Here is an 18605-nt window from a genome sequence, read left to right as displayed (position 1 = left end):
TTCCTCTGGATACAGCAATTAAAAAAAGGAACTACAGTACGTTAGTACATGACAAGTACATACATATATATGTAGTTTATTTATTATACACTAACTTAAGTATGCTGCCCACCCGGTTCCAGGATTTTACCTTTCACTACCCAAAGGTCGGCTGGAAGAGATTTCTTAGCGATAAGTCCGCCGATTCTTCTACATTATGTATTTTTTATGGGCAATAAAGATAATTTGTATTGTATTGTATTGTACATACATATAATCACATCTATATCCCTTACAGGGTAGACCGAGCCAACAATCTTGAAAAGACTGATAGGCCACGTTCAGCTGTTTGGCTTAATGATATGACAAGTACTTACCTTCCATTACAACCTATCTATGGGCACTCCATATGCATGAACAAATGTCAATGTAACTATAGGAATATAGCTTGTGTCTGGTACAGTAAACAGCGTATCAACCTACCCAAACTCGTTGCATATTCACATTTATTACCATGAGTTCCATACAGGGTAATTTGATAAGCGGTTGACCGTACCTGTGCAGAGCGCCGCCATTTTTAATTCAACGCTAGTTAAGAGCATATGAGATTCTAATACGAGTATTACAACCTACAACCTTATAATTCCTTTCTTTATGACAAACAATGAATACGAATTTTAATTTTCTAAGATACAACGCCTGAGTTTCGGCACTCAAAGTAAAAAAACAAAGACATCAAAAAATTATTTTAACAGTAGCCTCATAATCGGACATAATACAATTTAATGTGATAACAAATTATCCTGTTGAGAATACTGATCAAGACTTTCGTGTACTTTTATGACACAAATTAAAAATACAAACAGATAGTTATACTTGCAAAAGTAAACTGTTCATCTCATGACTATTTGCTAACAAAGTATGGACAAACATCAGTGTACTTATATTACGAGTACATACATTACATGAAAATGAGAAACAAAGACAATGCCACTCCTTTAACTTTAGTCAAGGATTCGTTTGAAATTAACTGAAACAGTGCTATTTTAATTATGTAAGTGTAAAAAAACTGCACGCCACTGAATTTGATGAGTATTTGCTGATTTAATTTTGTTTTTTTTTTATAATACTTAAATAAACCTGTCTTTAGTGAAGCTCACTTCCAACATAAAGCCCTTAGGCTAACTATTGCCTGTAACTTTTGTCTGTATTATGTGTGCGAGTATATCGATCCAATATGGGTTAGATTGCTTTGCAATGGTTGCGGAGGGCAGATGGGGGTCACTTCGTGTAAAAACTTGACTCACTCAATCCAGAATCCATGGTCAATACCCCGGGCTTCTCTCCATAGTGGTGAGAATGCAACCAGAACTTAAACCAGGAGGAAGAAGAAGTGTGTATAAGATGGGTATAATGGCTTTTCTGTCAAAAGCCAGGCTTACCATACAGTGCAAATTTATCGAAACGTGCAGCCCTAAAGGTTCAAATTTCGAATACTTTTTGATACACGAAATAAGTTGACTTGCTACACACATCTATACAGTGGATATTTTGTGATTATATCCTCTTTTAATGGGATTATCCTCAGGAGGTGTTTGCTGAGCTGAGAGATGATTAGGAATATTAACAACATCATAAAATATATTGTTAAAAGACTTATCTTCCATGTTTTCGATCTAAGTACATCTAAATCTTATAATTTTGACGGGAGTCAATGCGTGTATAAACCTGCCTTAACCAATCAAGAATCATGGTCATAAACCCAGACTGGAGAAGATAACCAGGACGTCAGTGGGATGAAGATAAATATTCATTCTGACTGTCTAAGTGATAATCTAGTTACTTAAAATGACTAAAACTACTTAAGACTGGTGGCTCTGTCTACCCCGCAAGGGATATAGACGTGACCATTTGAATGTATGTATGTAAAATTACTAAGACTAAATTTCATCATAAAGAATCCTTTTAAAACTTTGTAAAGAAAAACGAAGTCGCAACGTTCTCCACATTAGTTTAGCATCGCTTTTCAGGACGATAGCCTAGTTTCCTGGAAAAATTAGACGTCCCGGGGCGCTAAACGTGTCACGTACAATTGATTACAGGTCCGCAGCCGAGTTTCAATAAAAAAAGTGAGAATTTTCCACTAAATGTTTCACGTAACTCCCGTCAATCGATATAGAAAACTCTTTTGATCTTTGCTTGAAGGTTGTTCGAGGTATTTCATGTTATTACTTAGCTAATAATGTTACGCATTTTATTCCATAAATCGGAACCAGCTCTCGTAGCATGGCACGCGCGAAAATCTGTCGCTGTTTCGCTTTTTATTATGACGTGAAACGGGACAGCCATAGTTTTACGCGCGATAAAAACGGCGTCGTGGGTACCGTGCTACGCGGGTATATTCCAGGTAAGGTTTCTATATGTTAGCACTGTAATGAATATAAAATTAATCACCTGATTTACTTTTGATAAAACGACTTTTTATTAGTCTTTTGGATGACGCACTGAATATTAGTATTAAGAGTCATTCACAAGACAAGATATGAAGCAGTGACCACCTATGAAACTACCGGACAGAGGTCAAAATTCTTTTATAACAATATTAGCTAAAAAGGGCTTCGAGACTCGCAAGTTTTAACTCCTATGAAGTAAATGAGTTTGTTGTGATCAATTTAGCTATTACACTCTTACTTACGTTTATTGGGCGGCTAGGCGGCGCGGGGAAACCGCGAGACACTCCCGCGCAATCGCTGCATTCAACTGAAAAAAAGGAAATAAATTTAAGATTTTTTTGTTGTTTTTTTTTATAAAATACTGTAATGTAATTTACAAACAAAAGTAATACCATGGCAAATTAAACTAATGTTGGCGCTATGAAACAGAAGTGAGTCTTAAACTTTGATAAGGTTTACAATTTATGAAGCCTATAGGCTTCATAAATTGTATGTAATTCTTATAAGCGATGGGCTAGGAACCTGTCACTATAAGTGAAGTCAAGTTAACTTGGGAGTCTCCTTTTAGGCGATTGGGTTAGCTCAGTCACAAATTCTGAGTCTAAATTCCATTGGCTAAGTCGTAAGACTATTGTCTAAATTCCATTGGCTAAGTCGTAAGACTATTGGCTCAGTCTACCCCGTAAATAATAGAGACCATGATGAATGAGTGATCATGTTTTACTGGGAATATATGTATAACGCGTCTCCTCGTGTAAATATGTACGCATAAAATAGATAAAATGATTGGCATTGACACAAATTGGCTACATGCAAATATATCGAATAGCGTAAACAAGCGTATCGTACTACAAACATATTTTTTTCTTCTTTACCCTACACGTAATGTTATTGTATATTCTAGCGAACTAAGTGTAGCCTGCGGGTATTTCCTCGTATTCCAGAAAATCTTAATAAGATGCCTGTTACACAATAACAAGTGGTATTATGAGATTTTGACAAAATATTTTTTCTACGGAGCCCACGAGCGCTCGATTCGCAACAAAGGCGCTTATATGGGGCAGGATTTTAATAACATTTCAAATTTAATCTTCGTTCTCCTAGCGTTAACCCCGGTAACATCCTCACCTCTCTTTTGTTTTATTTTTTAAAATCTCCGCGACGTTTGCAAGATTCATTTCTGGTTTCACATTCAGTTGCCTGAATATGCAGGTTTCTTCATTAGGTATTCTATAGGTGCAGGTTAGAGTTCTGTAGTGCGAACATCATAACCAGTCATTATGATTATCCTACTACTATTATAAAGGCGAAAGTTTGTATGGATGTATGGATGTTTGTTACTCTTTCACGCAAAAACTACTGAACCGATTACCATGAAATTTGGTATGTAGGTAGCTGAAGACCCAGAATAACACATAGGCTACTTTTTATCCCAGAGTTCCCGCGGGATTGATAGGGTTTCCATGCGGACGAAGTCGCGGGCGGCCTCTAGTTTTACATTATACACAAATCATCACGTAATCAACCCACACTATATATATTTATAATTTATATTTTCCTTCCAGAAACGACTTTTGACCACAAAAGAAGCCTACAATAAAACCCGGGTCCTACTACGACTATATCTTCTTAAATTCTCAATTTCTGATCGAAGTCAGTCGAGCGGCTTAGACCTGAAAGCGCTTAGCGAAATATTTTTCTAAAGCAGCATTTTTATATCAGTCTTTCTCATTTTCAACATTAATCTATATATATAAAAGCGAAAAACCACTCACTTAGGAATCACGAAATCTCGAAATCTTCTCAGCCAAAAAAGGTGAAATTTGGCAGGAAGGTAGATTTTAATTAGGAGGGATCCGCTAAGAAAGGATTTTTGGATATTCTATTCCTAAGGGGGTGAAATAGGGGTTGCAAGTTTGTATGAAACTTCGTCATTTTTAGTGTTGGACACATTAGATTTAAATTCACGGTTAGATTAAAATATTAATTCATTTATTGGATTTTGAAAATTGCATTCCTATAGGAGTGCAATAGGGGTGGTAAGTTTGTATGAAATTTCGTCAATTTTAACGTTGGGCACATGAAATTTTAGAATTAAATTTTGGTTAGTATGAAATAATCATTAAAACATTGGATTTTGAAAACTGCATCTCAAGGGCGAAAAATAAGGGTTGGAAGTTTGTATGAAACTATGTTTTTTGATGGGTGTCGAAGTGCGAGAAGTCTTAAATATTGGTTAGTAAAAAATACGTATCAGTTGCGGAAAGCAGGATGGCATTAAATAGGCTGGGATGGGACAGGATAGGACTGGACGGGGCAGGACGGGACACAACAGGTTGGGACGGGACGGAACAGAACGAGAAGAGACGGGACAAGACGGGAGCAGCCATATGAATTTAAATCAAATATAAACTTAAAACAGTCTCGCACGATACGGGATTAAAAAATTGGGTGAAATTTTATGACGTATCCTTATAATCTAAAATACATTTGCGCGGGCGAAGCTGCGGGCAAAAGCTAGTAAGTATATAAAACGTAACCGCGATGTAAAGGTGATTGAAAATAAATAGGTAAAATGTGCTGTAGAATGTAAGTAAATACGTGGCATATTAGATTTCCACGGCGCAGCATCAAAACTGGCGGGAAAACCAATAAGGTGCTCCCCTAGGACGACTCAATATGGCCGCTAGGAACTATACGTAAGTTCCGTTTATTTTTCTTAAACGGTGTACCGCTACTACATACTACCTATAAGGAAGTCTCAGTTTAATTTGTTTCTTTTGCAATAAAAGCCAAGTACAAACTTTGTCATTAAAAAAAAATCAGCCACAGATTATAAAGCGGATCCATAGATACGGATTAATAAAGCTTTGACACACCGGTCTTCTTACCTCTGACAAATAGATTTAGATGTGGTGTATTTAAGGTTTTCTCATTTGTCAGGGTTAATACATCATGCGAAAGTCATTATCAGTTTAAGTAGAGTATTAATCAATAACCGAGTTCTAAAATGCAAATCTACAATATTCAGTAATACGACCCGAGTCACAATGACCTGCTTTCAGTTATAAAACTCACCTGTAACCCCTACTGCGATTTTAACGATTACACGATCAAACGCGTCGATGAACTAAACGCGAATTTGTACGTTATTTAACCAGCGCCACCTAGTGGTAACGCGATCGCACTAATGCAACTCCATACAAACTTGCGTTTGCTTGCTCGACGCGTTTGACCAAGTAAAACTCGCACTAACCCCTCTGATTTGTGAAATGCAGTATAACTTCACTATTCTTAGATACATACACACACAGTAGTCACCACCGTGGTCACCGCAAACCTATACTTCAGCACGCGGTGACCGCAACTCGGACACCCGACCCGAGTCACAACGTTCTGTGCTCAGTTATAAATCGCGTCTTATTTGCGAAATCCAGAATGTACATGCGGTTGAGACTTCGATTTATGTTTCATTCTAGAATAAGAGATGCCCTTTAGGCAAGTACCATTATATATTACACAAACTTGATAAAGGTGTCCAAAGCCCAGACTTCTAATTCTGGGTAGCTAATTCTTTCGGTTTTACAAAGAAGTAATATCCCCACAGAATGTTTGGAGTGTTGATGAAATAATTAAAATCAGCTCAATGATACCTCTACATCAAAAATAATATTTATATAAAACCCATTAATACACCGATAGAAGTCTTCTATTTAATTACGAATACTTAGTGATTTCTGAAGATCAAAAAGCGTTACGTTTAATATTAATTATTAAGTTATGTGAAGGATGGAAAAATGATTACCGGATATGTGTAATGTACCCCAGTGTAGTCCCTCGGTTATTGATGTGAAGCCAACCTTAACAGGGCAGGGCTTCCGGGATTCACAGATAATATTATTATTCTCCAATTAATGGCGGAAATCATACGAAAAAGCTAGGACATTCAACCTGCATTTTGTCAGATTGGATTTTCCCAAGCTCATTTACGTGAAATGTTGGAAAGATGAGCGAGTTTGGAAACCCAAAGCAATCATAGAAACAACGTAACATTTGTGGTCCAAAACGTTCTTTTATTTCAACCTTAATTTATAAAAATACACGGGAAATAAGTGGCATACCTAGTTCACGAATGGCAGCAGCGAAATGCACCGACATGCCGCGCTGAGTGCAATGTCGCGTCGCGTCCCATTAAAATTCAGCTTACTTAATCTAATTCAAAGACGAGACGTTGGTTATAATAGTTCATAGACATACATTTAGTTAGACCATTAAGGCATAAGCATTCAACTACACCAATATACAAACATACTTTGCCAACCTACATACAGAAATCCATTATCTAAAATCCATCGGTTTATAAAAATTATTTATATTATATAAATTTTCCCCTTCATTTCTCTAAGAGTTGAACATTGAACTATTCGTTTGTTTACGGCGAACAAAAGCTTGTTTGAGATACATAAAGCTTGATTAGATAACACCTACCAAATGCATTCTTATTGTAGTCAATCATATTTATGCTATACTAAGAAAAAAATTCTCAAGTGTTACCTACAAAGATACAATGTGTAAATATTTTACTTTAGAAAGCTGAGGTTTTGTGTATTTGTAACAAATTAACAAGAAGTAGGTATAAACCTACAATAAGCTTTTCATATATGAAATTGATGTCAGAGTGCAGTTCATAATATGTTTTTCTATTTTGTATAAATTTGTATCTTTCAAATTAAAACTATGGATAGCACTTTTGCGGTATCTAGATATATGTAAGTCAATGATTGTTCTATTTTTGCTTTCTGCTGGAAAAATTACAAGCTACGGGTATTAACGGCGCCATTTTTCATCATGTTTACATAATGCGATTTTTATTTTGTAGAACAATATCAGAAATGCCAGCGTCTTCTCCTACATTTATTACTATACGTATATTTATAATTGCCGATGGACAAAACTGTATGTAAAATATGAATGAAAAATTAGGTATTCCATCTGTTTCCAAGTTTTAAAAAGTAAAATCTAACTTTAACAAGAACCTTTCATTGGCATAAAGTTTTAATACTATATAATGTAATTGTTGATCTAAAATAGATTTAAAAAAAATCTCCTAGGGGCACCAACACCTGACAAGTTGACTGTACCGTTAATATAAATTAAAAAAGAATCTCTTAGGGGCACCAACACCTGACAAGTCGACTGTACCGTCCCACGCACAGATGCAACAGTTAGCCTTGCACAAAGCCCCACTGACGTAATTCGCATGCCAGCTGCAAGCAGCCCGACTTGCATGCTTATGACAGACTAAGCCCGTCACGGACTAAGCTATAATGTACTCGTATATAAACATTAATTATGAAGCAAGTCATATTACTATTATAACGATCAGTTGCAGGTACAATACTTGGGTTTAGTTGACAGCTCGTCATTTTACGTATTTCAGCATTATCTTAATACGTCGCATTATTATCACGTCTCTTGACTTAACTAGACAACATCTCCTATTTGTCTCATGCTGTATTTCGTCACTTTCGCAATTCGTCCGACGAGCATAATCCAAATAAGAAAAAAAATTACAAATCTCAGGTCGGATATTGAACGAGCTTCCGTTCGCGGCTTTACTCTGAATAGTATAGCTATGAAACATTATGGAAAATATGTGTATTGCTCAAATAAAACAAACAAACATATGATGGAGCATTGCGATACGCGAATGCAAGGCGTGGACAATGAGGCAAAAATACAAGAAAAGTAAGATATAGAAATATTTTGGCCTTGAAAATATAATTGGGCCGATGAAGCCCTAAAGATGATTGATTACATTCATCTGTAGTAGAAAACAGTACAGACTAATTATGTGAAAATTCATGTTTGCGCCGTAATTAGATTTCCCTGGGTTTCATCTCGTAAAGACCGAAAATGGGTCGTGTTTTAACTCGGGACAAATGTTATTATCAAAGAAGATTACTTATTACACAAATACATTCGGTTTCGGGAACAAAGTTGAATGAACGTAGGGCTTTTTGATATATTTTCGGAGGCATCTTTAAAAACAAAGGCATGATGAAAAAAGAGACTAAGAGGATTGTGTACCTCCTTTGAGTCAACTCATTATCATTATTTTAAAACAATATTGTAGAAGCTTACGTTTTTCATGAAAAATATACAATTCTCAATTTGGGCTGAATTAAAACTAAACGACATTTAGTGGCGACGCTTTGCGATTGATTTCACTCATTTTGATTTCCCTTCAACTTAATTCAAAAAAGGGCTAAAAAAAAGGAAAAAAAAACTAAGAAAAATTTCACCTGGTACACTGTTCGTAAGCACGTCTCATTGAACCGAACAGCGGGCGGTGTTTAAAAATGACACAAAAAACGTTTAGAATTCCACAAATTCAGTCTGTGGGTGTACCGATATGGTGCACAATGGTCCCTGGCCCTGTTTGTTCGCGAGGCGAGAGTACACGAAACGCAAACGTATTCGTTTTTGTTTGCCGACGTTTTTGTACTGTTTGAAAGCGATCGTGATGCTGAAACACGCCGCTCCAAGTAAACTGGCGCCTCTCAATGGCTCCATTATGTAAACGCCGTATAAATATTTAACTTAAATTCAAAACAACCCATAAAGTATGTCACATTTATATGGGTATCTATTTGCGATAGCAATTTGCCATGCGGCCTCGTTATACATTTTTGAAATTCTATGATCATGTTGAACGCTTTAAAATTCATACATTCATGATCAACAAGTTAAATCTATCCTTAAATAGAAATACGAATGTGTTGAAACAACGTGCTATTAATAATAAAAGTGATGATATCCCAAATATTTGCCATTAGAACGGGTATGAAATTTTACAGATGACCTTAGCCTAGAATCAAATTAATTATTGAAATTCAATTCCCTGTAGAGTTGCGTAATACACGCACGAAATTTTCCCCTCATCAGGCAACGTATTCGTATAGGGCATTACGAGAATTATGAACAAAGGGACCGATAAAACAGAAAAAAATCCATACATGGCGCCATTGATCGGGCATATCTAAGAAGCAAGTGTCAGAAAGTTCACAACCTGAATGCTTGCAAATACCAAATCTAAATTAGTTAATGATTATGGATTTTTTTTATAACGGCAGGAAGAAAATCTTAGCTAAAGTTAAAGGATTCGAATAACTTTAATGGTGATAATAACTCTACTAAATTAGAAGAGATACTACAGGGTGGAACAGCTTATAAATCTCACAGTCAGTTGGAAGCCGAGACATAAAAAATATATGCAGAAAATGAATTTGTGTGGATCGCTAACATAATTGCCAAGTCTTATACGACAATTACATTCAAATATTCAATGACCACATTTGCACATTCACTGCGTCATCGTGAATAACTGAAACATGACGTTCGAGACTATTTATGTTTGAGAATCACGTCCATCGCTGGAAGCATGTATGTTTAAAGCAAAGCTGAACAATGGTATGACGCCTTCGGGTATTGCATTGAAGGGTTCAGAGCAGCATAGGGCTGTATACGTTTAAGAACTGTCGACGCACAATAGCCCAGGGCGTTTATAAGCTAACGAGGCTAAAAGTTATATAACACAATGAATACAGTACAGTCTGCGATGTAGAAAATAGACATGAAGACCAGTTAAGGCAACACGGTAACTTATGACTATGATGATACGCATGATTTTATTCTGTCCATAAAGTTCTATCATTCAGTTCCACTAGTAAGGCTCACCGGGGAACTAAATTCTATTATCTACAAAGTAGGTATGATGAAAGGATTAGTCTTATTGAAAAAAGAATCATGCCTGTTGAAATAGAAAGAAATTTTAGTGCCACAAATTAAATGACTCTTAATCATTCTATTTTGTGCTGGTTTGACGCAACTGTCAATGGTTTTTCCCATTTTCTGCGAATTTGAGATCCGTCCACTCAAAATCTCTATTTAGAGGACGGTAACAAAGGCCTATTGTATTAATAAACTGAAGCATAATCGACAAATTAATTAGAAATTTGGGTTCTATAGCGGCCGTGTAGGTATTGTTCGTGTGTCTACCTGCTTTAGTGTGTGTTTCGTTAACGAGTATTATTTGTGTAGAAATTGGATACATTGATGGTTATTTAATTTGATAAGGTCGCCACTAAATGCTTTAACATTTATTTAGTTACGTCGGCCGTGACTTGGTTGTTCATTGTTCTCCTAATACCACAGGGTAATGACCGTATCATTATTCATTTAATAACGTCAAGATGATTTTATAAAGGCTAGTATTTAAATCAACCTAAGAGGTTACAATACAAAATTGCATGAAGAGGGTTATGAATGTGGATGAAGCGAAGGAAGTATGCAGAGATCGTGGTAAGTGGAAAGATGTTGTCTCTGCCTACAAATCCGAGAAAAAGGCGTAATTTTATGTATGTTTGTATGTATACAATACAACATACACCTAAGGCTAACTCCGTAAATTGTAATGTTGCACTATAACTTACGTTACGTCAGTACTGGCATCACATTGCGCATACATATGTATGTATCTCGCACCAGGTATCATCCATCACAATTCGCTAAGTCGACTCTTTTCGGTGAGCAAGAGAAACATCTCTCAAACGTCGAACAGTTTCTAATGATAAAGCGGTGAAATGTCTCTCTTTTTAGCTTAGACATAGCTGGACTGGTACAACTATAGAGAAAATACATAAGACATATTTCCCTTCAACTTTAGTGAATAAGGTTAGTTGTTCAGTGTAGAAGAACAACCAAACCGCCTATCTTTTTCACTAACACTATTATAAAAATGGATTGGTCTGCGTCACGTTATTGTTAATGTGCATTTAGTTTTATGTCTGGCGGTTAAACCAATCGACGAAAAATTATAATTTCTTATTAAATATCATGTAATTAATTGGACATTATAAATCTATAAATAAACCACAGAACTCAATGACCTATCTAAACAAAGACGTCAAAAATTTACATTTAATTCCAAAATTTCTTTAAAAATGTAAATTATATATTGAAAGAGCACAGAAAGAAAACTTAGTCAAATGTCATCCCACTACTCGTAAAATGATGCGATATGAACCGATTTTGCAAAATGTTGGCGCCGTCGAATGGATAATGGATACATCTATCCTTTCCTACTATGATGAATTTTATTACAGCGTATTTTCGGTTGCACTCCTAGCTGTCGGTTTCAAAGCCTACTAAAGCACTTTTATAGATTGAATTAAGAAAATTTTGATATTTTGAGACTATTTGACAAAATTGCCATAGTCATCCATATCAATTATGAATTTAGAATAATACAAACTTTATATTATGCTCAAGTCAATGTACCTACTATAAGTTATTTGCAGAAATATTTATAAATACAACACTAGCTTCTATTGATTTATCGTCCTACATTTTTTCTAAATTTGTTTCAGCACGAATATTTATGGAATAACGCCCACACATTCTGAAAATTGTAAATGCGCGCTTGCAAGTAACACTTTAATATTTATAAAACATTGGACGGATCAGTGATATAGAAAACGCGAATATAAAAGGTGCAGTTTCTGTTTACACACAAAGCGACCCTAACTTTATTGTTATGACGTTGGCTAATTAAACTGAGGTAGTTCCGGTCCAGTCCAGCACCACCCACGTCCTCATCTAAAAGTTTTAATGATGAGCAAACAGAAGATTGATCGAGACATAGAGTAATTCCGGGTTTATCTAAGAAACATTATCCCTGACGTTACATTTAAAAAGTAAATGATGGAATTGCGAAGTAAGTCTACTTTAGGATTTTTTGACATTTATGAAATGTGACAATGGTCGCAGCGGATTCCTGATTTAATTTGTTGATTATTAAACATAATGAACACACTTATCAATAATGAATGGCAATGACTTGAAATACAAGTCACCTCACAGACCAATGATTATGGAATACCATAAGAAAAACATAGAATTTAGAAAAAATACTTTAGATTCTCAAAAAAAGAACACAATTTCCGTTAACCACGGCAAATGAGAAACATCCATGGGATTCAATAGCTGCCACTTTGTGACTTCGTCCGCGTCATCGACCCATTTCCTTTGATCCGCAGACGTCATATGAACTCGGCGAGTGATCTCGTCAATTTATGATATTATGTTCGTTGTTGTCTCGTCCTCGATGATGAACAGATTACTAATGTAGTATCGGTCTTGTACTCACTAGCGCCACACAATTTTAAAGCTTGATTGAAAAACTGAACGCATCCCTCTGTGTGCTTCCTCTTCCGGTATCTATGGCCTTATGTCATTCGGTTTTTTGTGTCAAAAACGGCGTCACATATTTCCTCATTTTTTATAAGTTTTTCAGTGTATTGTTGAAAAATGTCACAAAAAAGGTCCTCGGAGGAAGAAAGGAACCATCTTTTAAAGAAAATTCGGAAATTAGAAAGAAAAATTATCCGACTCCCCGAATCGGATTGTGAAGGTGAGGTTATAACCAAATTTTTTCTCTTCCACAACACAGAATCTCAGGATATCTGTAAACATATATTGTTTTTTACACTGGGCCTAGGGCATTCTGCGGGAATGTACATGGCTGTCAAGTATAAAACAATGATAAAACCTAAGGGTGTTCTGTGGGAACACATGTGGTTTTCATACGAAAAGCACCTAGGACATTCTGTGGGAATGTACATGGCGCGACTTAATGCAGTATATAAACATGTTTTTTCGTCATTACAGACGATGTGGAGATAGATGAATGTCAATCTTATAACAAAGAAAACATGCCTACCCCACTACCTGAGGATGAGTTTGTAGAAAATCCATGTGAAGAAAATCTAGACCAGGAAGATTCTAACCTAGATGAGGAGATCCTCAATGTGTTGGGAGTGGCACCTGCTCCATTACCTAAAAAAGAAATCCTACATAAGGAAGTGGCTGACCGTTGGACAAAAATCCTTAGCAGAGGATTAGATAAAGAGGAAAGGGAGCCACTTCACAAGGACAATATTGAGTTCCAGAACGTACCAAAGATGATAGCACCTAAATTAAATAAAGAAGTGGCTGCCGCCATGAACGAAGGTGCTCGGAAAAGAGACCAGGTCATTGAAAACCGTCAAAAACAAATATCGACGGCATTATCCTGCATTGGCCAGGCCTTGCAGATGGCCCTACAGAACATTCAAGAGAATAAGATCTCCATAATCAAGAAAATGAATGATGCCGGGCGATTGCTGTGTGATTCTCTTTTCCTGGATTCCAGAGGACGTCGGACCTTAGTCTTGTCAACTATTAACAAGGATCTCAAAGATTCTTTGTTAGAAACCGAAGCGGGAGAATTCCTATTTGGAGAAAATTTAACAGAAAAAATAAAGACAGCCAAAGCTGTACAAAAATCAGGAAAGGACCTAAAAAGTGATGACAAGAAGAAACCTTTTGTCAAACAAAATGAAAATAAAGACAAGACAAATAATAATAAAACTTTAAACTGGCGGGGCCCTCCTCGAGCAGGAATACAGCAGAGATCCCAGAGGTCAGGAGGGCAGCCTTACCACCGGTACAACAAACATCAGTCTGCGGTGAAGAAAGAAGATCAAACAACAATGAGGCGAGGGAGGAAATAGATGTTAAGGTAGGAAGAATCTGTTATTATTTACAAAATTGGAAACAAATAACAAGTGACCCCACCATATTGGATTGGGTTAAGGGATATAAAATCCCATTCAGGGAAATACCTCATCAGAGGTCCATTCCCTTGAATAACAACTTTTCTGATTCTGAAAAATCACAACTATATTCAAAAATAAACAAGTTGTTATGTGTGAAAGCCATAGAGGTATGTTCACCTGTAGACAACCAATTTTGTTCATCCATTTTTATTATTAAAAAACCTAATGGATCATACAGATTTATATTAAATCTTAAAAAAATTAAATACCTTTGTTAACTGTGATCATTTTAAGTTAGAAGACTACAGAACAGTTTGTAAACTGATACACAAAAATGATTACTTAGTATCCTTAGATCTAAAAGACGCTTATTATATGATTAACATGCATAATAGCAGTAAAAAATATTTAAGATTCTATTTTGAGGGAAAATACTACCAGTTTAATGTATTACCTTTTGGTCTTTGCACAGCCCCACTAACTTTCACAAAAATCATGAAACCAGTGACCTCTTATCTACGTCAAAAGGGCTACCTGTCAGTAGTGTACCTCGATGATTATTTATGCTTTGACAGTAACTACACCAAATGTTTTAACAATATGACTTGTACCATAGAACTGCTATCTAAATTAGGTTTTATTATTAACAGAGAAAAATGTGAATTTATTCCAAGACAGACATGTAAATTCTTAGGCTTTATTTTTAACACATTAGATATGTCTATCAGTATCTCCAAAGAAAAGAGACAAAATTGTTTAAAGTTAATAACGGAATTATATTCAAAAAATAGTATTACAATTAGATTCTTAGCTCAAGTTATTGGGAAATTAATATCAGTATGTCCTGCTATCAAGTATGGTTTATTATATACTAAAGAATTAGAGAGAACAAAATTTCTATCTCTTCTTAAAAACAATGATAATTTCGAATCAAAGACCTCATTAACTGAGCGGTGTAAAGATGATTTGAGATGGTGGTCCAGAATAATCATGAAATCAACCAACAATATAAGAAAAAATAATTATCAGTTAGAAATATTTAGCGATGCATCCAGGACTGGATGGGGAGCTTCTTGTGGTGCTAAACAAACTGGAGGAACATGGACTGAACAAGAATTAAAACTTCATATCAATTCCCTGGAATTGTTGGCAGCCTTTTTCGCATTAAAGTGTTTTGCTTCACATGTTACAAACAGTAATCTTCTTCTTAGAATTGATAACATCACTGCGGTTTCATACATCAATAGATATGGTGGTATCCAGTATCCTCATTTACATAAACTCTCAAAACAAATTTGGCAATGGTGTGAATTAAGAAATATACACATTTTTGCAACATACATTAATACAAAAGACAACATAATTGCAGATTTTGAGTCGCGAAAACAATTAGCCAACACTGAATGGGAATTGAATGAAATATATTATAATAAAATAGTCTCTGTATTAAGAAAACCAACTATGGATTTGTTCGCAAGTAGAACGAATGCGAAATGTGAATGTTTCATATCATGGCACCCGGACCCTGAAGCATTTGCTATCGACGCATTCACACTATGTTGGTCTAAATTCCATTTTTATGCATTTCCACCTTTTTCTATGGTTCTTAAAACCTTAGAAAAAATTATCACAGATAAAGCAAAAGGAATCCACATCCTCTGTACAAGAACCTCAGCCTGATGGCAGGTGTCTTATCAGGCAAGCTTTCCTAAAATTAGGAATCAACAATGATGCAGCAGAAATCATGTTGGCTTCTATTTCCACAAATACTTTGAAACAATATCAGCCATGCATACTGGCATGGGCCAGGTACTCAAAAGAAAAAGGTATTTCATTAACAGAACCATCTATTTCTGATATTATTATATACCTTACTAAAAAATTCAATGAAGGCTTGTCATATGGTAGTTTGAATTCACATAGGTCTGCCTTATCATTAATAATGGGCTCACAATTGGGATCTGATGAAAAAATTAAAAGACTTTTTAAAGGTTTCTTTAGGTTGAGACCTAGTGCCCCAAAATATAGTATTACATGGGATGTATCCATAGTTTTAAAATTTATTGAGGAGAAATATATAGAGGATAATAATTTAGAATTAGTAACTAAAAAGACTGCAACATTGTTAATTCTTGCCACAGGCCAAAGAGTTCAAACGATCTCATTAATTGATATAAATAATATAGTAATTAAGGAAGATTGTATAACAATCAAAATTGACAAATTAATCAAAACATCAGCACCTAATAAGTGCCAACCTTTTCTTACTTTACCCTTCTTTAATGATAGGGTAAACATCTGTCCTGCTAGAACTCTAATTAACTACTTGGATATTACTAAGAATTTAAGAACAACAAATATGTTATTTATTTCTTTCAGAAAACCATATAAAAGCGTTTCTACCAGCACAATCAGCCGTTGGATCAAAAAATGTATGGAAGAATGTGGTATAGATATCTCCACATTCTCAACGCACAGTACACGTCATGCCACGACTTCTGCGGCGTTTAAGAGAGGCGTCAACATTGACGAGATTAGGCGAACGGCTGGTTGGTCTGGAGAATCGGCTATTTTTGGAAAATTTTATAATCGTCCTATAATTAATAACTCAGAATTTGCTGAGAGTATATTTTTAAAATAAGTGATTAATTAATAATTAAAATCATGTATCTGTTTTTTGTCAATTATAGAAAGAAAATAATAAATATTTCTTTTCCAGTTACAAAGATTTATTGGTTTAATTTTACAACTTCTGTCTTTGAACATCTACATTAGTAATCTGTTCATCATCGAGGACGAGACAACAACGAACATAATTAATAGTCAAACGAACTTACCTGTACGTGAAGTTCGACTGTAATTATGTGAAGTTGTTGTCTCGTCCGAAGATGATGAGTCCCTCCCAACCCATTAGATCCTAAACAATTAGATTAATTGTATTGCCCTGTTATCAGCTGTAAAATTAATTCTTCGAACTAGAATGACATAAGGCCATAGATACCGGAAGAGGAAGCACACAGAGGGATGCGTTCAGTTTTTCAATCAAGCTTTAAAATTGTGTGGCGCTAGTGAGTACAAGACCGATACTACATTAGTAATCTGTTCATCATCTTCGGACGAGACAACAACTTCACATAATTACAGTCGAACTTCACGTACAGGTAAGTTCGTTTGACTATTAATTATGTTTATAAATTACTCCGTAAAAATTGGAAATACTTATATATCATTTTCGGATCATACGAAAAGTGTTTTCCTGTTTACCATAAATTTCTACCAAGAATTTATTTCTTTTTACATATTATATATTTTTGACAATATCAACATGAACACGGAAATTTTAAGCATTGCAAAGGGCAAGTCGAAAAGTGAACACTGAGGCTGAATACCAATACATTTTGTTGCCAATTATTATGTTACAAAAAAAACTTGATAATTCATATAAGTTGAACGCAGATGGCGCCGTGCAGGTGGCCGGTGTCAAGGTCTAGTTTATATGGTCAAGGTTGCATCGTGCATGTTCATGTAACTAACAAGGCGGTTTGCAATGTGTTTCCTAAATACGTAATAACACCTGTCAATGTAATCAAATCATTAATATGACTGACAGTATATTTTTTTTGTAGGGCATTTTCATTAGCTAAGGCTGTTTTAATTTCAGATTCCGTATTGATGAAACAGAATATAGATTAAAAAGTAGATAATAGACGAGAAAAATTACTGCCGAATAAATAGACAAGAATATTAAAAAAAATCGTTATATTTCTACTCATTCCAGAACTAACGTTAATTCTTTTCTGTCTGCAATCATACTGCCCGTTAAGTGTAAATCTCTTTGAGAGAAAAGTGTTAAGAAATATCAAACACCAGAAAGTGACCTGGCATTAAAACAGTCTCGGGCGTCAGTGGTTCCGAATCTAAAAGCCATTCCACCTGGCATCGTGATGCATCCAACCAACCAACCATATCTAGTTCAGTCAATTTAACAGCCTTCCTCGATTCGGTAATTCACTTTTTGGGAGCACGATTTCTGCGTCGATGGCTTATATCAAAAGAGGGAGCCACATTTTGCCCTCCATTCCAAATCATTCGGACGTAATCTGGGTACAATAAACGCGAATACAGAATTATTTTTGAATAAGTCCGTCAAATAATTGCAAAAGATGGCTTAATAAATAAAAATAAGTCAAGTCCGTATTCCTGACTGGGTAGACTAGACTACTAGACTTGAGAGTCAACAGTCTCAAAAAGACTGTATAGCGTTCAGCTTCACAGCTTAAAGACGGATTTCAGATTCAAATAGTGACAGGTTGCTAGCAGGCCGCCTAAAAGAAAAATCATAAGTTTATTACTTTTTCCCTTGATTGACGTATGCATTCTATCTGGGAAAAGAATTTTAATAAGAATTATATAAAACATGATTTCATTAACTATAATAGTAACTTTCATGAAGTAATTAACGTTTCCCATCTTTTCCGCAATATTCTGTGGAATCTGCAATCCAGGCTACTTT

At 35.4% G+C, this 18605-nt stretch overlaps 2 protein-coding genes across 6 annotated transcripts in view; one reads left to right on the top strand and one right to left on the bottom strand.

The window, feature by feature from the left end:
• LOC106129822 (beta-arrestin-1) overlaps positions 1–18605 on the bottom strand; it is a 79059-nt gene that overhangs the window by 50773 nt on the left and 9681 nt on the right. For both annotated transcript variants that reach the window (XM_013328507.2, XM_013328508.2), the window contains exon 2: positions 2675–2739. The gene's annotated coding sequence lies outside the window, so the exon portion shown is untranslated. The remainder of the gene's footprint in view (positions 1–2674; positions 2740–18605) is intronic.
• LOC132903131 (uncharacterized) lies at positions 12612–17277 on the top strand. Of its 4 annotated transcripts, none has more exons than XM_060950515.1 (3): positions 12612–12906; positions 13164–14055; positions 16472–16820. In XM_060950515.1, the coding sequence occupies exons 1-2, from the start codon at positions 12804–12806 to the stop codon at positions 14045–14047; spliced, it is 987 nt and encodes a 328-aa protein (XP_060806498.1). In that variant the 5' UTR covers positions 12612–12803; the 3' UTR covers positions 14048–14055; positions 16472–16820. The 4 variants fall into 4 exon arrangements, 2 of the variants coding, with proteins under 2 accessions (XP_060806498.1, XP_060806494.1); XM_060950511.1 differs by having other exon boundaries at positions 12613–12906; positions 15738–16820; XR_009657320.1 differs by lacking the exons at positions 12612–12906; positions 13164–14055 and adding an exon at positions 14672–15918 and having other exon boundaries at positions 16812–17277.

The sequence above is a fragment of the Amyelois transitella genome, chromosome 3 (genome assembly GCF_032362555.1).
Source record: "Amyelois transitella isolate CPQ chromosome 3, ilAmyTran1.1, whole genome shotgun sequence".
NCBI classification, from domain to species: domain Eukaryota; kingdom Metazoa; phylum Arthropoda; class Insecta; order Lepidoptera; family Pyralidae; genus Amyelois; species Amyelois transitella.
Note: the sequence above shows the minus strand (reverse complement) of the source record. Positions and strands in the feature narration are given on the sequence as shown.

Coding starts and splice junctions, on each gene's coding strand:
- LOC132903131 (XM_060950515.1), top strand. CDS start 12,804: ATGTCACAAAAAAGGTCCTCGGAGGAAGAAAGGAACCATCTTTTAAAG. Junction 12,907..13,163: donor CCCCGAATCGGATTGTGAAG/GTGAGGTTATAA, acceptor TCGTCATTACAG/ACGATGTGGAGATAGATGAA.